Here is a 23,078-nt window from a genome sequence, read left to right on the forward strand (position 1 = left end):
CCGTATGAGTAAAGCCGAGATTTATTGACGGGAAACAATGTTGAAGTTGAATAAGATTCGGCCTGTTTCCTTAACAGACTGCTATTTAATGAGGGAAACACAGCAGCATATGGAGCCACACACACGTACACATACACAAGCACGTGGGGAGCACCGGACTATGGATTGTGGCCATAAAGTCGGCACTGGGCTTCAGGTTTAAATCAATGTCAGAGCCTGATCTTATTTCATCTAATGCATGTTTTAATCATTCCCCCTCCTGATCAATTCAGGTTGGATGCAACCATCAGCCGCTGCCGTGGGAATTTACGAGCGCTTCTATTCTCTTGCCTCGTGTTTCCAGACGGACATTTTACGAGGCAGTGCACAGTGCGACAGTAAATCTCTTCCTTCACTTTGCCAAAATGAAACCCCCCAATGCTGCTCTCTAAGCTCATATTTGTATGTCTCACTGTGTTGCTTGTGCAAATGAAACGTGTACCGGCTCTGCCAAGTCAACGTTCTAGTCTCTTTATTTTAATAGTGTCTGGAAGGGCCAATAAAAGCCGAGCGTCTTTATTCAATACTCGACAATAAAGCGCGATGTAGGGAAACTTTGAAACCCATGAGTTGCATTTAGAAAACTAATTTAACAGGCTTTATATACTTGTTGGTAATTGGAATTTAGCAGTAAATGAAAAAAAAACAAAAAACAAAAAAAACATCAGAGCTTTAATTTAGGAACTGATTCACCAGATGCCAGAGATCTGCAAATGAAACAGTGAACAGGTGAAGCACATTTCTGAGAGAGGAAATTGTGAAAACTCAAATAAGCTTCCACTGTTAATGTGTTGTTCTGATGAGCTGGAAAGAAAAATAGGATAAAACAATGATTCGTTTAAACTATTTGACAAAAAACTATTTGTCAATGCATGCGTACATGTGGGAATAGGGATGGACCATATATCTATTTTGTTGTACATCAGATACCAGTTAAATCATCAGTCAAATTATCAAATGAATGATTCACTGCAGCTTTTCCTTGAAAACAAATGATTGGTAAGTATTTGGTCATGGATGACATCTAAACATACTTCATGAGAACTGCAGAAACGCATGCACTGATATAGATGGTTAGATACAATTTTTATCATTTAGTCTGACAATCATAAAAAAGTTTAGTTTCTGAAAACAACCAAACCGAGGTTAATTTGTTTATTTGTATTTCTGATTAACATTTTGTACATGTTTTACTATATGTAGAAGTATTGATATTAGGAAACAAATGTGTAATGCAATATGTTTGAAATAACATATTTCCCTGTCTTTCCCTTTCTCACACACACACCCACCCACCGACCCACACACCCAGACCCTTGAGCTCTGACCTGATAACTCTGAAAAACACATTAAATAAACAGCTCAAACAAAAGGTGCATTCAAAGTTCTCTATACCAATTATGTGAGTTCTGCTTGTTTACATTAGGTGGTATGTACTGCTAATTGTGTTGAGACTAGCGGAGGCACCAGGCAGCGTGAAAGACTTCCATCTATCTGAAGGTTCACACTCTTTAATTTGTTATCGACTCAGGTTTAGTGTTGTTTGTTTTCCCCGATCAAACTATTTAGAAAAAAGTACATGTGTTTTGGCAACCTGGAATATGGGAAGAGACTGTAGTTCATTACTGCTGTTGTAAACTAAATAATTATTAATTGCAAGACGAAATAGACGAGATTATAGTTTGGAAGGTGACCATCTGCAGTCAGTTGTACTTTTGATATAAAATAAAACCTCGCATATGCACACAGACACAAATAGCACTCTCCCTGAGGTCTGGGATGTCTGTCACCATTTCCCTGGGCTTTCTATTTTGGTAGTGAATCCTGCAGTAGGCCACTCGCACACATCCATCCACATGTACGCTCCTGCCCTGAAGGGGAACCCTAGACCCTCAAAGTGACACCTGTCAGTCATCGTGGGAAGCCGCGCTGACAGGAGCATAACGAGGGACGGCGAGCGGCGCAGCGTGAGCGGGGAGAACACAGAGGAAGAGGCTTGGAAGGTGAAGAAGAAAGGTGGGAGAGGAGGGAGATGAAGAGGAGGAGGAGAAGCAAGTGGAGGTGAGACTTCTGAGGCTTGTTAGAGACGCAGCGAGATGAGAGTGGTGCAGTGAGCTGTTTGGTGTTTCAGCACGTCACCGTCTTTTTGATTTGTTAGCATGTGTTTATGATGTTTCTCTGTCTGCCTCTGTCAATCTCTATTATTAGAGCCTCAGATCCTCCTCCTGCTGTTTTGACACTCAAGCTGCTGCTGCTTCACACTTACTCACACATGTGCATGGTTTGGGCTTATGCACGCTCTTACACTCACACATAAACAAAATAGCATATACGAAGACGATGACAGGCTAAGTATCATTCATACACACACACACAATGCTTGGGGCACACACGTGGGTTTAATCTGGTGGGGGTTAAATCTGCCATCAGGTACTTTGAGGTGCAATACACCTTCAATATGAGATGCAGGAATGAGGGGTTAGATTTCCGTTATTCAGAGCAACTACATAACTAACAAATTGACTTGACACACACACACACACACACACACACACACACACACACACACACACACACACACACACACACACACACACACCCCCCCCCCCCCCCCCCCCCCTGCTTCTTGTATCAGGCTGCTGCGGTGCCTCTGATCTCTTCATGCTGGCAGAGACAGAGACGCTGAAGCCTGATCTAAATCTCTGGCCTGTGAAACCATGACACGAGCCTAAAGGTGTGAGCCAGTGGTTCTCCCGAACGCTATAGAGGGCAAACTTTTGAAGTCATTTAATTTAATTGACTTTGATTTGACACATGTTCAGCATATTAATCAATGTGATATTTTTTTCAAACAGACAAGTCAACGCTGGGCCCCCTGCAGGATCTTAGAAATACGCATGAATGACGTTTTCTTTTGACAAACTTTCTTATGGGGAAAAAAAACTTCTGATCTTCTGAACAATCAACACCAAGTAACATCATACTGCGGGCAAATGATTATCACAATATAGAGTTGGATTAACAAGGTAATTTTACAGGGTCTGGAAATTGAGCGCTCAATGGCGTTCTCCTGGCCCTGAGACAGAGAGAGCGAGAGCGGCGTCGGCAGCTTATATCTGTGGCTGCAAGATTAGCTTGGTAATTAACCACAAAGCAATTATCGGGTGGTGGGATGAGAGGCACATCTCATGGAAGGTGTTTCTTGACGTGTTTAATAGGTGTTGAGTAGTTTGATCAGACGACAGAAGTTTTCTCCGATTCCGCGGCCCGCAGTCCAAAAGAGGTTGATCCGCAGCTTTTACGTGTGGCTGCTGAGAATTCAATTAATTAGACTGTTGCTTTTCCTTCCATCCACTTTTCATTAACCTCCATTGACACCTTGGCGAGGAGCTCGCGCGCAGGTTTACAACTGCGTCAGGATTAACAAGGAAATGGGAAGCTGGCAATAAACAAAGTCGGGTGGGGAGGGGGCTGGCGTTTCCCTTTGGGAACATCTCACACTCACTAGGAGAAACAAAAGGAGGATGCACTTGAAAAGTAATGTTCTTGTATCTCACTGCATCTTAGCGTTGGATCACGTAAAGCGCTGCCATCTCCAAAAAAAACCTTACGTCATTTTTGAAGACTGACAGAGCCGTGGTGATATCTGAGAAGATAAGCATACACGAAGGTAGAGTCAGAGGGCTTTAGCTAAGTACTATTGATGAAAGTATGGTTGACTCCCTGAGGGGGGGTCACACTACTGTTCTTCAGATCAGAAAGAGACTCAATCAATAAATCCAACTCACCAGCCGCTCATAATACGGCTGTTTGAGAAGTGGTCTGACGATTTTAAATATATTGACAGACGTTAACATTATCGATTGTAGAAATGAAGAAGACACCTCACGATTACTTTAAACATAGATTATCCCATAATATCAGTCTGAGGCATCCTCCTCCATTTGTTCTCACGCCCTCATCCAGTCCTACTCACTCTCTTACTCACGCTTTCTCAAACCAGCGAGCCTGTGTACTATCTTGAGCACAGTTTAAAGAGTCCGTTGTCCTACCTGACTCGTCATCAGACTTGTTGTCATTCTCTGAGTCAGTGAGAGTGAGAGCCGAGTTTTCACGGCTGGACACTCCCGAGCTGCGGCGAGACTTCACCCCTCCGCGTCCGGCCCACAGCTGGATGGCTCGCTCCGGAGACAGCGGCCCCTCGGGGTCCGAGTCTGCGTCGGAGCCCGCGCTGAGGGAGTACCCCCTCTGGAGGAGGCCCAGGTCGGGACAGTAGGGAACGGCAGCGGGGTGCGGAGAGGGAGCCGGCTCACACACTCCCAGCTCGGCCAGGGTGAAGTTACCCCCTGTGAGGGAGAGACAGGAGTTACTCAGGGGGAGTGTAGAGAGCGGTGTAAGTAAGAGCAGTTAATGGGGACGCACGTACACACACACGCACACACACACACACACACACACACACACACCTCTAGCAAACCAAACCAACTTTCACACGCTGAGTAGCAGACTAATTAGGAAACTATGGAGGTGGAGGCTGAAAATTGGGCTTTGTTGTGGAAGGCAGGAGGGGGAGAGATGACGCAGCATGAATCAGCCTCTGACTACAAGCTAGCTGCTGGAAGGAATATGTATGGCCTGCAGGCCTGTTAGGGTTGGCTTAGAAGGCCTGCCTCCCTCGCTTTAATGCCCCGCATTGGCATTCCTAAGGTGTTGATGTGAGATCAAAGTGCTGTTCACTCGAGGCCTCTCGTACTGTAGTGGAGCTGCTCTGCTGCCTTCTGGGTTAGATCATCTCTCCACCTAGTTGCCATCACATGCTGGATCCTAGGCTCACTGAGCATACAGCAGGCGGCTGCAGCCCCGGCCCCGCCGCCTGGCGCGCTCGCCCTCAAGACAAAGCGACTCGTCACGTCCAAAATAAATATATAAAATTATCCAAATTAAAGCACATCAAAGGAGATCAATAAACAGTGCTGCAGCCCAATTAAATCCAAACAGAGGAAAAAGCAATTAAAGAAAAAGGCATGCTCAACCAATTTATTCTCTATACTAATTAAAAGAGTATTGTGGATGCAATCGCTCACCATCAGCTGTTGGGGCAAAGGGATTGGGGGAAAAACAGTTGTGATTCAGTTCATTAGCAGTTTGTGAGGGAGGGGAGAGGAAGAGGCAAGTGAAGAGAGGTTGGCATTGTGGAGGCCCACTGCGCGAATCAACGCGCCGGGAATATCACAGCTGTGCGACAGGGTTAACTGTGACTCATCAGGCGCGCGGCCGCAATCAGAGAGACGGGAATTAAACAGATGAGAATCGTCTGCTGGATCTTCAGGGCTCCTCTTCACAGCCGCGCCGAAAACTCAAGAGTGGAGCTGAAAGCGGGGAGGATGTTGGGGGGCGCTGGAAGGAAAGTTAGAGAAAGGCTCCAAACTTCTACTCAGACGAACAGATGGACTGGACTAGAGAGGAGAGGCACGTGGAAAACTGGGGAAATAAGCTATGAGGCTACAGATTGCCAAGCACCAAACCAGCTACAGCACAAAGGCACTCAGGACTTCACAGAGTTATTACCATTCCTCGTCTTCTTCGCTTTGTTGTCTTTTCCTCCCACTGATCGTAAAGGATGACAGAGGGTATCTTCTTTACTATATGCACATGTAAGTCTAGGGAATTTCACAGTCTGTTGGTAGTTCTCACTACAGCGCTACTGTCTTTACAGGGGGATCTACTGGGCTGAAACCGTACCTGAGATGAAGTATCGTAGGAGGACAGGAGAGAACTCCAGGAGGCCTGAGAGAGTAGAGAACACACACTGCTTCTTTAGCATCAGTCAGCACCAGCCGGAATTGAACCGCCCGCTAGATTAGTGTCTACTGCACAATTGGGATGAGCCTTTATGCAAAAAGGATCCCATCCGACCACAATGGCACCTTCTAGTCTATACAAACGCTATGCAGAGACAGACACATTACATGAGTGTGTGTGCATGTGTGTGCGTCCGCTTGGCACACATGTCTTATGTTACATCCCACAGGCCACCGTTCTGTGCAATTAACATTCCATAACCAGTGATTACACATGCAAAAGTCCAATCACTCCTTATCAGCATCAGCGGCAGACGCGGCCCGATGTGGTAGCAATCTACAGGTACTCAAAGAGAGATGGATTGGTGTGAGGGGTTGGAGCAGACACGAAAATCCATCTCAGTTATTCTGCAAATAGAAAACCAATTGGATGTTTGTAACATGATATTATGACAGATGTGGGGGCAAATGTGGCGCTGCATTCTAATCAGATCAATGCCTTTCTCTTTGTACAATACTGTCACTGTCATTCACACGCTTATAATGCACAGTAATGTGTGTTCTGAGCCTTGCTGCCTTGGGCTGCCCACCATCTGTGTCCGTCCTTTGTGTACGCGCTGCCACGTAGATTTGTCGATTGATCCATGCATTAAACATGTATGTGGTGTGTGTATGGTTTAGACTGTGCTATGGGGCGGTGGTATAGAGCTGGAGGCAGACAGAGAATACAACACATTTCTAAAGAAACTGGGGATAATGACAAAGAGGTGGAGAAGAAAAGAGCAGGAAAACACAATATGAGGCGTGAGAAGTGCCTAAATCTGTATGTGCTGAGCAAATTTTAAATGAAATCAGGGTAGGCTTAAAGGTAGAAAGCAATATATCTAAAAACACCATGATGCAGCAGAGTTAAAAAATGTAGTTAATAATGTTTACATGAGTGTGTCAAGACATGAGCATTAGAATATGATAGAGGCAGAAAAATAGAGTGAAGGACACAGGGGAAGAAAGGGTGTGAGAGAGAGAAAAGAACAGAGAGCCACCGAGTCACCAGGTCATACTGTCGACAAGACAGAGTACAAGCTCGCTTGTAAGTACATGCTCATACAAATGGGGCTGAATTAAGGTGGAAGGAGGTGACCACAAATGGCAGAACACAAGCAGAACTCAGTCAGTTAAATGATGAGGAGACCAAGTATAACTGTGTGAAAAAAGACAGCCACCTTGTTCATTTGAGTGTTCAACAAGTCCCTCAAATGAAACGGCAACATACGCTGTTTATCTGTGCAATAAAGAACGACACATCAAAGATCTGATGCCACTAATATAAAGGGAAATGTCATTTGTTAATGTCTTTAAAAACCATCACAAATTTGAATGGCGCATGGCAGAATGGCAACATCCACCTTGGCCCAGCAGTTCCCTTCTAAAACCACATAATTCTATAGATCTGGATTTGTATATGGATCTGTACAACTAACTCATAGATATCAGGCTCCTAAACATGCCTGATTGTTTTCATCAAGATCAATAAATTGCTTTCTGAGAAATCACCAGAAAAACATCCGGTCACTTTTAAGATTTGGAAAATGCAATGTAGAATTGGTAGAATTGGTTCGCGTTCATGTGTTATAATGAAATTTGGAAAGTGCTTTGTGAAGGTTAGGAGATCTGTCTTCGAGCTTGCAATGACAAAACAGGGTTCCAGGACGGTCATGGTTAAAATGAAGAGAAATGGAATGAGCAGTGGTCCACTTGTGCTAAGGTTCATTGTTTACTCCGTCTCATTACATAGACTGTGTTGCTGTAGCAACGTTGACCACACGGGTTTTCACATTTTAATGCAAATCTAAACTTAACTATTTGGTGAGGGCTCGAGGTCGAACCAGGTTTGGACTTTTGCTTCAATGTGATGTGCTGCTTCGGCCAATCAAAATACAGCTTTCTGCTGCTCCACATCATCATCAAACAGAAAAATAAAATGCCTGCTGCCACAGTAAAAATAGAGAACATAAGTAGAATCTTTCACTCCTCCAGCTCCTGTGCAGGGCTTTGTGGTCTAATAAGAATTATTCTCATCGGTGTCTCCAGCTTCATGGATCATGTTTCACTGTCTAATGGAAAAACACCGTCTCCTATGCAAACCTTCAGGGTTTTTTTACAGCAGAAAACAGGCCACACACTGAATCTCACGTACACTCATTTATAAAGACCAATTACTTGTTAAAAACAAAGCCTGGTTGAAGCAGCAGTTTCTCTTGTTTCTCTGCTCAATGGGGAGTTTGGTTTCCTGCACCTGAGATTCATCATCATTTGGAGGATTCCTGCGCCGCATGTTGTATCTCAGAAAACAGGTGACGCTGGGGAGACGGGAGCATCTTGTTGGAACTTGAATACAACACTGCGAGTGGGAATGGCATTTGCAGTGATCCATTAAACCAAATGTACTTCCCTTGATAAAACTCATTATGGATGTGTGTGGGTGCGAACGTGTGCAGTGCGCAGCGTGTTTGTGAGTGTGCGTGTGTGTTTGTGAGTAGACAGCTTTGTGGAATAGGGGCCTGTCATTAAAAAATCATTTGTGCTTGTTAGTAGTTTGACAGGCAAAGTACAGGCAGCAGGACACTGCAGTATGCTGGTTGACTTTCCTTTCGCCCCACCGTGTAATTCTGTAAAAGGTGTAAAGCTGGCTGGACCTGTGGTCTGGCATCCCTGCAATTATGTGGCTTTTTGCAGATCCAATAGGTTAAAATTCAGACCACCCTTGGACCTGCCATTTTGAGCTTTGTAGGAAGTGAGAGTCCGGAGCAAGCTCTGATTTATCCGGAAGGGCTGAACTAGTGAACAGATTTGCTCCTGTGTGGCGGGTGCACAACAATCAGGAAGCTAACGCAACAGTGCAGAGCAATTTTCCCAGCAATCCCCTGAAATTACTGCTAATAATCATAAAAGCCTTATTTTCTTTTTTTATTGCAAAGGAAACAGCAGAATTTGGGCCTATTAGCAGCGAAAAAGTGTCGTTTCTTGATATTCTCCATTTTCATTTACATTCAATTCAAAATTCATCTGCACTGCACTTTAGCACCCCTGCAGAAACGAAACTTTTCTTTTGTGCTTTCTTTTCTTTGAATTATGAGGCAATAAAATATACATATACATATATACATATATTCCTTTCTAATATCGAGAGTTAAAAGTGAGAAACGTTTTGAAAGACACAGGAGGAAAAGAGACAGGAAAGTTGGGGGGAAACCAAGGAAAGTAGAGACGGTACAGCAGTTAGGCCCCAAAATTCAGGGGTCACATACTCCTGCTCCCCTGGGATCAAGTCCCAAACTGAAGCTGCTCGACTGTGTCTCCCATAATCTGTCACGCTGTCTTCCCTCAATGTCGCTCAGTGCCAGTGTGTTTTGAAAAGAATCATTGAGCTGCGCATTGCGCTTTGAAAAAAAAAAAAGAAGAAAGGGCAGCGAAGGAGGACTGGATAATGAAAGATGGGGAATATTACCTTGTGTAATTGGTTACACAATTTTCTTATTGTTGACTCTTTTTTTTTTAACTCTGCAACTATTTGAATTTACATGCAAAATGGCACAAAGGCAATGGCACTTTCAGAAAACTACCAAAGTACTTCATCTTAACTGTGACGCTTGCAAAGTCTTTTTCCCAGCAACAATTCAGTCATTTAAGAGTTACGTGTTTATATAAGATAATGGACCAGAAATAACCTTTCTTTTCACCAAATAAAAATAGTATGGATCTGCAGTAATCCCAGTTCTGCCATGTTAGTACTCTATGAAAAGAGCACATATGTATGAAATATCTGCTGAGGATAATGATTAATAATTGGTCAGAACTCAACAGGGACCACAGGACAGATGGCCTTCCTGTCACACACGCCTCTCATTCTCACGGTCACTCCGTATCCTCTGTCAGACTCTCGTCTATCTTTGCTCGTGTTCATGTAAATCACGTCTCCTCAAAATGTTCAATCTTTGTATAGACAGTAATGCAATTATAAAAAGAAAACGATTATGTAAACAGACTTCATGCAAAACTAACTTTAGATACAGTCCAGAGACAATTGATGAGCTTGCGTGAGGAAAAATTCATGAATTCATGAATTTTGAAAGACGTGGTCATTGAATTCGTTTTGTGTCAAGGCGATGAAAAACGATGTGGAGCGCGGCTCACTCAGACCGCTGCTGCGCTGTGCTGGGCCGTGCGAGGAGAAGAGAATTGTAATTGATCTTAAGTTGATATGGGAGGAGAGGAAGAAAGAATGGGGAGTGAAATATAGAGACTAGAGGTGAGCTGACGGGGAATGATGAAACCCGCGGTCACGGTAAGCAGTTTGTTCAGAGAGAGGCGGAGGGAGAGAGAGAGACGCAGCCACAGAGACTGAGTGCCACTGTGTACATGTTAATCACAGTATTGTTGAGCCGGTGCATTTACTGAAAGCACCTGAGCAGAGTGAAGCTTTGCTTTGCCTGGAATGCGTGATGTTCACAGGTGAAGGTTCAAGGTGATGTTGGTCTGTGAGAGAGTGAGAATTGAGTTTGCTGGATTGACTATTATTACCCTGGCACACACACACGCAAGCACATGCACGCAGACACACACACACACAGAGCAGAACACGAACAAACACTTCCACAAAGCTTGGTTTCCATGGCGATGAGTGGGGAGCCAGTGTATGAACTGGAAGGGAGCGTTGAATACGTACATCAGAAAGTGAGGATGCTAATAAAATCCTCTAAAGATGTTATTATTGAGATCCTCTTTGATATGATGTATTTTCCTTCTATAACTATATAACTCTATAACTCAACCTCTTCAGTTGAACTGTGTGAGGTGTCAACATGACACTGTTATGTGCGCAGCTTGTTCTGCTCCACCCATGAGTTCAATACTGGATTAATGCAATGTTCACTTTGTTATCCAACTGATCCAAATGGTAACTGTTGTTAATTTGCTGCAATCATATATAATATGACCCTACCTTTATCCACTTTGTCGTTACCATGCACCCAGTTTAAAAAAAAAGTTTTCTTTAAAAAATGCTGCCAGTGGATGTTTGAAGCGTGTCATTGATGAATAATATACAAACCCTTTATATGGTTAAAAATCCTTTTTTGGAAACCTATTTCCAGAAGTGAAAGAAAAAATACGATGAATGCTGGGGTAAACGTTATGAGATAAAAAAGAAAATCACATTTATCAGCTAATAAATCACAATATGATCGTAAATCAGAAATACGAGACAGGAACTCATAATTACTGCCTAAGTCAAATTATTAGATGGTCATTATTTGAGATAAGTATTTTAAGATGAGCTCTCGAATCAACCTGTATCTCCTTATTTAGTGAGTATGAGTATTAGAAGGTTTGAGGGTACAATTGAAGGCCCTATCTTTTCTCTAAATATCGAAATGTCCAATTATGTTATCTCTGTCATCACCCTCATGGCCATCAGAGAAAAAAGCCTCATCCCTCAAAAGAGTTTTAATCATTGACTTGTACTTTCCTAAGTGGTTTGTGGCAGATGATACTGTCAAGATTAAAATACTTTCACTTGACATCTGAAACTAAACATGCACATTTTGCATTATTATATTAACAAAATAAACAAGAGGGAACTAATCTGAAACAGCCACGTACGGAATCTGAGTAAGGCTAATTTGATAAGTTGAAAAATGTAATTCCTTTTTGAGGTTTGAAAGAATGAAACCGAAATGATTATAAATATTACAGTTTCATGAAATGGAAAGATTTTCTCTTGAGCGAGTGAGTGGCAGCTTCTGACATACGTTACAACATAGCCTCTCCTGTTTGACTGACGTGTCCTGACAGGATGACGCAGCACACAGACGGCAACCTCTTGGTGCCCGGTGCCAATTATCTGAAAAATCTATTTCACACACAGATGCACACATGCATATACACGTACATATGCCCTAGCATGTGGCCGGTAATTAACGCCGCTATTAGCAGCGCAGTAACGACCTGGCAGGTATACCCAAACAGGAGCATTGTGGTCAAACACTTCCCACACCTCCCAGATGACATGCGTTCTTGTGGCTCCAGCCTGAGCCACAGGGGCCCTTGCACCTCCTAATGAGCAGACCAAAATAGGTGTGAGAAATGTCATCCATCCCTGGGCTAGCTCTGCTCCAGCCCAGAGGACAGCAGTCCGGGTAGGACAGGACATGACAGGACATGACAGGACACCATGCACTCTGGAGGAGGGCTTGTCGCTGAAAGGTGTAGCACTAAGCAGTGAGACGCCTCTCATCCATGAATAGAGGCCAAAGTTGACTGGACCAGGAGACGGTCGCGTATATTGCTGGAACGCTGCACTTGCATCCACTGAAAGAATCAATATTAAATTTAAAGGATTTATAGGAATGCTGAAGAAATGTTACTGATGAGACACAATTTGCCTGGGGAGTAGTACACTGTAGATGTTCATGCTGCGTGGATGAGAGAGCAGACACACAAGCCTGTGAAGAAATGCAGACACCGTGCTATTACCAATTGGCTGAACTGAACATGCAGTGTGTAGTGAGGTTAGATCAATAGGTGAGCACTGTTCTGCTATAAATGGATATTTTGCAATATGCATGCAGGTCTCCTGATGTACTGGCTACAACATTATGCAAATATGTTTTTTGCCGATAAGAAGATATTGAAATGACCAAATAACACGTTTCTATACGTTCCTCACTACCAATGGAAATGGGAATTGATGGGTTTATTCAAGGATTCTCTGTGAGTTCTCTAGTTCTGTATGTAGGTTAAGGTGGGAGACTTAGACATCACACACATGCCGTGTCAGTGCTCCTTATTCATTTTACTACATCCACCAAGGAGGTTATGTTTACAGTCCTTTATTGCATTGGTCTGCCTGTGAGAATGAATACTTTGAAACTTCTGAACCGATTTTCATACAGTTTTGGTTGGGGCATGACTCAAGGAAGGGGCCACTACATTTTGCTGCAGATTTGGATAAACAGGCAAATCCAGGAAATATTAAATCTCTGTAACATGGTTAGATCTGGCCCTTCCATTTCTACCTGTTTCACTGATTTTGTGGGTGGAAAATGTTAGACTTTATTGACCTCTATTGGTCGTATTGAATGCATATTGCCATATCTCTCCGCCCATGGATCTGACCTGGCTACACTTAAATACTAGTTAAGGTCTAAACCAAGATATAGACTGAATCAGTTTGACTTCTCACAAAAACATCTTTAACAGTTAAACCTGCTGTAACTGTGTTTTTTTAACTCTGACAGATCATCACATTTAAAATGTATATTGTTTGACATTTTTGCTGAACTGAATAAAGTCTACTTCCCTCTTTTAGCTCTGTTGGTTCTCTACCAGCTTGATAAGAAAATAACAAACCCCTGTCTGCTGTGTGTGGATGATGGATTTGCAGTGGCTTTGCCGACCATAAAGCTTAACAATGAGCTGAAACACACTAATAAGGCTCCATGAAACTATAGTCCTACTGCACAGTCTATACTACTAGAATGCCACGCTGTGCGGCTTTATCAGAAACATTTAAAAACATAAATTCACTTGGCAGGTTGCACATGATGCATCAAAATGTTGGTCAACACCTTCACCACCGATCTAAACTACTGTGCAATGTAAATTCAACAGGAGGCCCCAACAGACACATACTCATTAATATTGGTGATGCGGCTTTTAGCTTGTACTTGCTTTGAGCGTTGCTGTCTCAGGTTATAACAACAAAGGTGCTGGTGGTCGGTCATGGTATTATCTGGAACTAATTAACATGATGACAAGCCTTAAAGCGTTGGTTCAACCAGAAATAAAAATGCACTCATTATCTACTCCCTCCCTATGGCGATGGAGGGATGGGTGATGTGTTTGAGTCCATTTCCACCACACTGGTAGTATGATGTGTTTTTGTTGTTTTATTACGTCTGAAGATGGTTCAGTATTTATTCAATTGTATTGAATTTGGCTGCAACGCTGTTTACCCCTGATACTCCAAAAGTGTTTTCTGGGCTCAAACACTTCACCCACACCTCCATTGGCATAGGGGTGAGAGGATAATGAGTGCATTTTCATTTTTGAGTGAACTATTCCTTTACTTCAACTTGGCTGTTGTCATATGTGTGTCAGTCCAAGATAGTTTGTGAGAGCAGAGCCGCTACTCTATACAAGTTTCTGCAGCTCCTAGTAAGACATGACTGTTCTCTCCTCTACAAACCAAAATTCTGTCAAATCATATTAATAATTACATTTTGAACCATCATGTTCAGTATTTGGAATAGTAAGCTCATAAAAAACAAGGTCAAGTGTCTACAGAGATCAGCAGATATCCAAAAATAAAAAGCTTCGGACTGGGGCCAAATAATTTGAACTGGGCATGATTCATAATGGATAAGAACGAAAAAACATTTGTGTATACCTTCTCGCCGGTAGAGCAAAGATATTGGAATGTGTGGGGCTCGCAGTAGGGTAGAGGGGTGGTGGAATTACTATTACTATCATATTACAATACATCAGCCATCATCGCTAGGCTCAACCCAACGCAACATCTTCTTCCAACAGGTTTTCATCTATAATAAACTAAATGCTTTTAAATAAAAGTTTTAACTTTTTGTAAGTGCAAAGTGGTCACTAATTACAAAGAAAATGGTTACATTTCTAACCACAACACTGCCATGACGAACACAGCCTGGAGGAAGAATGAAGCAAAGGCAGGTTTTAAATCTTGCTTTCACTCATAGAAAACTTTATTTCAGTGCAGGAAGAAAGAGAAGAAAAAAAAGCACCATGAAAAGACCTTTGGAAATGTAACCTTGTGCTTGCATGGAGAAAAATATTCGACTGAATCAGAGAATATTGCATGGACTGCTGAGTCACAAATGGTGCTAAGTAAGTGAATGAGGAGAAATGAACTCCAACAGGTCTTGATGTAGAAAATACTGATGATGAAAGAAACACTCTGTCCTGTGTCATTATTTCACGTTGTCTGTTTTGTTTGTCGACTCGCTTTCATGTAACAAATTCTTCCTTCTTCTCATTTCTACCACTGCTGAACCATTTTTCTCGTGAATACATGGCATTCTTCATCATCTATCTTCATATGCATGGCAATCCGTGAGTGTAACTGCATTTACACATCGGTTGAAAAGCAAAGCATTCAAACTGGTATCACTTTGTCACTAAAGCCAGGACAGACGTACACGCGTTTAAGAAAAGCAACACAGGTCTGCAAACATACATGCACATTTACATTCTGTGGCTGGGGAACACATTTAATTATAACCTAGGAAGCGGGCGACTCAACTGAGGGAACAAAAAAACACACTTGATAACACTGACATTTACAATCTGCCTCATTTATCAAAAGCTGCCAGAGCGGAGTCAAAGAGGGTCATTACATAGTAAACATAGATTAACTCAACTCGCACACAATCCACACAATATCATCTGATAAACACATTTTATTGCATGAAAATCGCAAATGTCAGCACACGTTTCCCCTGATGCTGCCAATTAATAGATTTTATTAAATTAACTTAATTAATTGGTTAATTATTAGCTTTAACTTTGTCTCTTTGATTAGACAATATACGTGTGTGTGTCCGTAAATATGAGCCAGCGCCGGTGCTAAATGGGTGGCACCTTCAGTCGTCCCTTTGGTCACCCGGTGTGTGCATGTGTGTTTGTGTGGATGCACCTGTGCCAACATCAGTGCTAATAGCTTATGCTCTCTCTTACATAGCGCACACAGGATTTGACGAACCAAGCTGAGGTGCAGACCGAGTTGCATGGATGATGTTAAAGAGTGAATCCCTTAGTGCCAGTCACTCTGTTAAGTCAAAAGGAAACCCATAATCATCCCTCATACGTTTATATAAACAACACCTTTTATGTAGAGGGAGAGGAGCTGGTGAGAGTCTGTAAACTGGGCCCTTTAAACATGTACAGTAGCCTGAGAGTGTGTCTGCCAGTGCCAAATGCTCAAACAGATGTTCGTCTGAGTTAAGACCCCCTTTAAAGACCTCCTTGCATGCACAGGGACCACACGTAGAAAAACCCTTCATGAGTAGTTTCCTGTCTATAAAAGAGTGAATATGGGGATGGAGTGAGTGGGAGTGCGTTGAGGACTGGGGGACTGGAGCAGAGTTGGCCCCAGGATATTCTTCAGTGACTCCGCTGCTCTATTGCTGCAGCGACGGGATGCTTTTGAGTGTCAGCAGCTGGCAGAGGCACAGAGTGCCAGGGTGAAGACAAAGATAAAGAGGGATCGGAGGAAGAAGGGAGGGATTGTATTTAATCTGGCTGCCATTTATTTTTAATAGCATACAGCTGCTTTGTTCTCTTTTTGATCATCAGAGGCCCAGGTCGACTGATACCCAGTGGAATGCATGGACACACACAGGCATGTGCGCACACAGAGAAGCACACAAACACACATAACGTACTTTTCTTTTATTTCTGTGGATTTTCTGCACTTGTTTACTAACTCAATTTCCAGAGACCAACTCCCTATGTACTGCAGTCCTTGTCACTGTCAGCCGTACTGTGGCCCCACGGAGGGCTGCAAACACACAGGCAAGACTTGACACTTGACCGCCGCTAGCAGTACAACTTTACCGGATGGCGTAACATTTGGTAGGTACGCCCTATTCCCCGTTATTTCAACCCACCAATGTGCAGGAGCAGCAGAGGAGAGGTTGCAACTGAAGTGACGAGGACATCTACCCTCACTGGCTTCCCACCGGTGAACACAGGCAGCTGCAGCACAGAACCAGGGGCACCAGACTCAGGGTCTCTGCAAGGCTGCGTAAGACCTGTGGACCCAACGCGGTCTCCTACATTGATTTTATGGTTTTTTTCAAGTGTTCGTTAAATGATGTGTTCAAGAACTTGACAAAAAAATATTTAGATTGCTGGTGAACCTGTAAACATTGTCATGCCTTGGTGTAGCTATTGTCGGGAACTTGCATTCTTATGCTGCTGCTACAAAGTCAAAGGACAAAAGAGAATGCACAGTGAGAGAACCATGACAACTATGTAAAGCTAGTATACAGCTCCAGGTTTGAATGGGACCAATCTGAATGCACCACAGCATACATGCACATTTCAGTGACATTGAGAGGTCAAACCTTTACACCTCAGACAGTTGTCAAAGCCAAATGGAGCACAAAGACACACAGTGTGCTCATTCACACAGCCACAGGGAGGGCCTAGATATAAGTAATGTGTGATGTGACCGCTAAGGCAACAATACAGGAACAGCACGGATTTGAGAGATGGGGGAAAAAATTATAAGGGTGAGAAAACCGCCATGACAGATGTGACAAAAGAGGACATAAAAGAAAGTGAGATGAGGAAAGTGAATGAACAGAAGATGCTCCTGAGTGTTGTCCAGAGAGTAGAAAGCAGGCAGGTGGGTGGTGGGTTCTCTGTGTGGTTTCCAGCCCTGGGGGCAAAGCAGCAGAGGAGAATGTAGAGGGGCTCATTTAGATCCCTATAAAAAAAGAAAAGGCCAAAGCTTCTAGAGACTGAAGTGGCCGCCATAATGCCTGCTGCCTTGAGGTGGACGTGCAGGGACGACACAACCCCGGGGTGGGCTGAACAGAGGGGGGGGGGTTGTCCAGTCTAGGATGAGAGCTTAGACAAGCTGAAGGCTGAAGGACAACAGACATACGGATAGATGTAGAGGACAGACAGAAGTGAGACAGAGGACAGAGACAGTAAGAGAGCAGAGGATAGTGTCCTTCTATTCACTGCTTTAAGTGGCGTGTTTTTTTAATCCTATTGTAATAATTCTTATGGTTCAATTTCATGCTTTTTCTTTTCCTCTAGTTATATAATTAGTCATCTGTGGGCTTCCTCCACACAAAGTCCTATTGCATCTGTAGATTGACGATAAAGAGATGTTTGTCATATGTTTATTGTTATCATGTCATTTCTAGTTTTATGATTAAAACAAAGCAAACAAACGCACGTCTTATAATTCCAGTTAAATGTCGCTGAGGCTTCCACCTTATTGGGATCGCTGCTTTCCAATATGTCGCTCTGTGGTGTTAAATAGTGAACACTTGTAATGAGCTTTCCAGGCGGCTGCATGTTATGGCGAGGAACGAATGTGTTATTTGGCTGTGCTTATCCGAGCTGACTAGATAATACGTGTGTAATGGTTGGAAACAGTGGAGTTGAGAGCCAGTGAAAGCGGGGGGTCTGCTGAAAAACACAACGGAACCCACTCTGTCAAACCCTGCAAGGAGCCGTTTGGGATAGATCGTGCTCGAGCACTAAAATAGACATTACACTAGAAAAAAAGAAAAGGATTTACTGGAAACTCTCACATGTTCTGTTCAGTTGGCATCTTCAAACAGAAAAATTCACATCATACCTCAATATACTGATTTATATTGTTCTTTCCTGCACTGCAAAAAATAAGTTTTCAAAGAAATGTATTGTATGACTTTATTATACTGCTTTTATTAAAATAGTAACCACAAAATAAAAGCTGTAATGTGTATATTAGAAATGTAAAAATTGCTTAATCAACTTAAATATTTACAACTAATATTAACGTGTTTTGTGGAATTTATGTGTATCTGTATTTTTTCGCTGTTACTTAGCCTCATGTGAGGTTTTTTGTGTGATGAGGCATGTGGAGCTGTATCATTCTTAGTTGCTCGGCCACCATTTTTTTTAAGTTACTATTTAAAATAATCATAAAGAGATAGCTTGATAAGTTTAAAAGATGGCTTTCCAGGTCTTACTGTCTTCCAACCTCTGACTCGTCAGTTGTATGTCCAACACAGGAAATCAGCTGTCAATAGGCACACTATTCATTTCTGACCATCTGGATGACATCTGAGTGTTTTAAATTCAAACAGGCATACTGTCTGTAGTCTGACTTGCATGCAGATGTGCATTCACTATAATAATACATACCTCGTTGTATCTTTTTTATATAGCACACAATATAGAAAAGGTGTTTTCTATTTTCCTAAAACTGGATGGAAGCGCAAACCTGTTCATCGAATACAAAATAGCTGGAGCAGGACGACTGTGTTGGATGCAGGATGTGTTATCGGCCTGTAACTGCGGGGTGGGCCTAAATGGAGGTCAGTAACATCAGCTCGTCTCACCTCCTTTTAAAGCAGCAAACTGTTTCCTAATGGGCTCGGAAGCCAAAGAAAATATTTCTCGCCCCGGAGGAGCAGAGTCGTCAAACATAAATACACAGCGCCCCAAACGGATTCTACGAACACTCCAAATCGGGCTCTGAAGGGAGATGAGGGTCCTTTTAAAGTTGAATTCACGCTTCGGGAAACAGTGAAGTTCTAGCGATGCTTGTTCATGCATAATGATCTCCACTAAGTAAGTTATTTTAGAAGGCAATGATATCTTCGGCATGAGTAAGACCACAACTGCAGCACACATGGACGCACAATAATACAACTAAATGTACGAGGTGAAGGTGTTTAAAGCATCTGAAAATGTGATATTGATAGTAATTTGCACTCCATTACTAGGAGCAAATGTTTTTTTCAGAATTACAATAACAGTCCATGATAACGGTGCATTGTGCATGTATGGGATAAATGCATTGTAAGCAAGAAAAACAGTGGAAAACTACTAAATAAATATCGGTGAAAAATGAAACCTAGTAATGATCTATGTGATGTGCATGTGTCAGTGCACATGATAGGTGCTCCAGTCCCACTTGTTCATTACTAACACCTCTTTGTCTCTTGCATGAATATAATGACTGTCGTAAGGGCACGTCAATATACATTAGCACACCACAGAAGTGTAAATTGGCTGTGTTACACTTAGCTATACAAGGGAAATTACAGTCTGAGGTTTGGCCTCACAAACTCAGAAGGAAGTACAAAAGGGGCCATGATGGCTCGCCACAGAGAAAGAAGGACATCATTATACTTTAATCAAAATTAATCATATATTCTAGCATGGCCCCATCAGTGCATGATTAACTAAAAATGCAGGAGAGTTCGGAAAACAAACATTTAGTCAGATTTTTTGGGGGGGGGGGGAAATTAGTTATTAGAACAAAGAGATAAATTAACAAATCTGGATTCAGTTTCCTGTAACTCTAGAAGTTATAATTATAATTATTTATTTAATAATTTTGTGCATATTATTTGCATTATTTTATATTGGTATTGGGGGGGGGGGGGGGGGGGGGTGAAACTCAAAGGGTGGATGAGTAAACACTAAGTTGGAGATAGAGCAGTAGAAAGGAGCCGAGAGCCAAAGGTGAGGTTACAGCATGAGAGAGGAGAGAGCGAGCGCTTGGACTCTGGTCAGCAGAGGAAGTAGGGACGGAGTGGGATGGCTGTGTACACCTGCAGGCTGTGGAGACATCGTCCAGTGAAAGACAGATGCATGTGGTTGCATCAACACTCCCGTTTGACTTAGACTTTCAAATTCTCCTTTTTGCTTTGTAGTTCAACTCTTTGGAGACCTCGTTTTTAGGACATTTTAGCTTCTTTGAACCACTTGTGTGAACATAAATTGCTCTCTCATCTAACACAAGTCTGTGATCTCCTTGCTCACACAGTCAGCCGATAAAACACAAGAGTCTGCTAATAAATTACAAAACCCAAATCCCCTTCTTCAAAACCCTCATATGTCCACTTGCGCCATCTTTCCGCTAAACTACAAGCTGTTCAAAAGAAGAACAAACTGTTTCCTCTCCTCACCCTCGTGCACGAGCCATCAAAATATCTGGTTGAAAGATGAAGAAAACTCTTGTTGCTTCTCTTGCTCTGTCTTTCTCACTCCAACTCCTTGTTCTTCCTCCTTCCTTCTAGCACTACTCCTCCTCCCATGGTGTCACAGTCCATATGGTGCTGCAACACTGTTGGTCTCCTGTGGTCACACTTCCCACGATGCATCTGTGGGTCTGGGATTTCACGGGAGCTGATAGGCGGAGAAGACCGTGGTATCGACCAGCTATACTTGTCCAAACGGCACACACCACTGACTTCCAGTCTTGTAATCCATCCCACCAGCCCTCTATGCAACCGAGGCAAAGGAAATGATAGAGAATAAAGTATGGTCTTCTACTCTATTGTTCTCTGTGAAAAATCTATTTTAAACACATTCGTCTTTAAGCCTCTGCCAGAAGAATATTTTTCTCTATTTTCTTGAAACTACCAAGTCAGACATGAAACCTTGAGAGTAGGTTTACTTTTTTTAAGCTGTAATCAGTATCCTCCATTTGAGAAATACCGTCAAGAACTCTCAAACTTCCATTTACTTAATTCAGAGAGGCATTTCAGTGTTATTCTTCCCTCACTGTTGTGTTGCCCTGAGATCCCTTCCACTTCTGTCTGTGTCCATGCAGAAAAAAACAGAGCTTAGCACAGATCAATCCCATTGAGCCTGACTACTTTCACCAGCCAGGATCAATACAGACTGTTTCATGTCCCTCCACAGTATACACACACACACACACAGTTTAAAGACATGCCTATGAGAACAGGTCCAAACCTTCAGAGATGACCTATCGGCCTATTGGCGAACTCGCTCACCGGGGGATACAGAAGTTCATTATGACAGGCTTGGCAGTGCTAAAGGTCTGCATTGGTCCTCTGCTGCAAAGTGCAGCATTTACACCATGTGATTACATTACCAGCTTGCCACAGAGGCCTCACAAGGAAAACACTCTGTGGCTAAAAGTAGTATACAGCTGGAAAACTTTTACATGTGCAACAATGTGGCTGTTAAATGTGTCACACCAGATGCTAGAACTGGAGGGGCTCTACAAGTATTTGGCAATGCTTGGCTCAACCATATGTTCTGTGCACTCAGGGCTGAAATAATTGGTAACATTTCGTAAATCGCTGCTCCCTTGAGTTTCTGTTTTTTTGCTTTTCAGCTTCAACTGGCAGCCGTCTATAAATGTTACAGTAACGGAACCATAAAATCCTTTTTATAACTTTGCTTGAATAAAAATGGCAAAAACATCACTTCAAGGCTAAATAATACTATTACAAATGTCAATTTACAAAATTAAACTATAGTGTTTTGACATTTGTAGGACATGCGCTTACTCACTTCCTTTTTGAGATTCAGATAAAAGATACCACTTTTATCTGTGTAAGCTTAATACCATGCTATCCCCAGCGTCCAGAACGCTTAGCACAAAGACAAGAATCACAGAGAATCAACTAATAAAAGGTAACTGTACACCTCTGTAATTCTTCAAATCATTTCATTTCTTTAATCCACATCAATCCATAGGGGAAGTGTAGAAAAAAACACTGTGAAACCACAAGTCATTTTATAATTTATTGTTGTGAATATGCTAATAAGTAAATACTTTTAACTTTAAAACCGTGTCAGGAAATCTGATTCCATCTGCTTCCCGATTTGTGCGAGGCCAAGCTAACTGTCTGTATCTGCAAGAAAGCAAAATGAATTCTGAGAAACCGTGTTTTCATAAACTGTTCCTTGAGGTCATAAAAGTACTGGCTCCAGTTGACATCAGATTGGCCCCTGAAGTGCCCCAGACCTCTAAATGGTATTTAGTGATATTTTTTTTTTATTGGAATATTTTTATCTCTTTATGGCCCCTGATTTAGGAAAATCTTAGATCTACCACCGGTTGATTTCCCTTACGTCTTCAGCCCAGCGTAAATCAAAGCCAAAGCAACAGCGTAATAAAGTATTCGATGTGGCTGATCTGCTCCACAAACCCACCTTGCCTCGAATACTCCTCCGCTTCATGGTGAACCAGGTCACTCACACAGCCGCCATAGTGCAGCCTTTGCTCGTGGTCGAAGGCCTTGAGCGTCTCGCTGGAGCTGTAGGACTTCTGGGTCGGCACCCGACACTCATCTGTGTCCAGGGAGGAGGTGTTGTACTGGGAATCTTTAGGGCAGCGACCTCTGGTCAGAGAGCGGTGCCGGCGATCCTTCAGATCCATGCTGGTGGGGCTGGAGAGATGGGACGCAGGGAGGACAGATGGAGGTGGAGGAGGTGGTGGGGAGATGGAAGGGGCCTCCTAGCCGGCCTCGGCAATGTCAGTCTCTAATTCAGTCACCTGGAAAACAGAGAGAGGGAGAGAGGCGCAGAGTGAAAAAGACAGCAAAAGGTTGGTATAAAATGAATGGAGACACTGCTGTGACTCACTCTTACTTTGCACTCTCTGGAGAATCTACAGGCATAGTTAGGTAATAGGGAACGAGGACAGGG

At 42.8% G+C, this 23,078-nt stretch overlaps 1 protein-coding gene across 3 annotated transcripts in view; it reads right to left on the reverse strand.

The window, feature by feature from the left end:
• The window catches only part of tenm2a (teneurin transmembrane protein 2a), a 152,991-nt gene extending 130,182 nt beyond the window's left edge, over positions 1-22,809 (reverse strand). For 2 of the 3 annotated variants that reach the window (XM_053428883.1, XM_053428882.1), the window contains exons 1-2: positions 22,584-22,809; positions 4,092-4,385 (exon numbers count right to left, since the gene is read on the reverse strand). In XM_053428883.1, the coding sequence (XP_053284858.1) occupies positions 4,092-4,385; positions 22,584-22,809 (520 nt within the window). Of the gene's footprint in view, positions 1-4,091; positions 4,386-5,781; positions 5,827-22,583 lie in introns of all 3 variants that reach the window. The other variant, XM_053428884.1, reaches the window with a different exon arrangement.
• Positions 22,810-23,078: the final 269 nt, after the last annotated feature.

The sequence above is a fragment of the Pleuronectes platessa genome, chromosome 8, assembly GCF_947347685.1.
Source record: "Pleuronectes platessa chromosome 8, fPlePla1.1, whole genome shotgun sequence".
Taxonomy (NCBI): Eukaryota; Metazoa; Chordata; class Actinopteri; order Pleuronectiformes; family Pleuronectidae; genus Pleuronectes; species Pleuronectes platessa.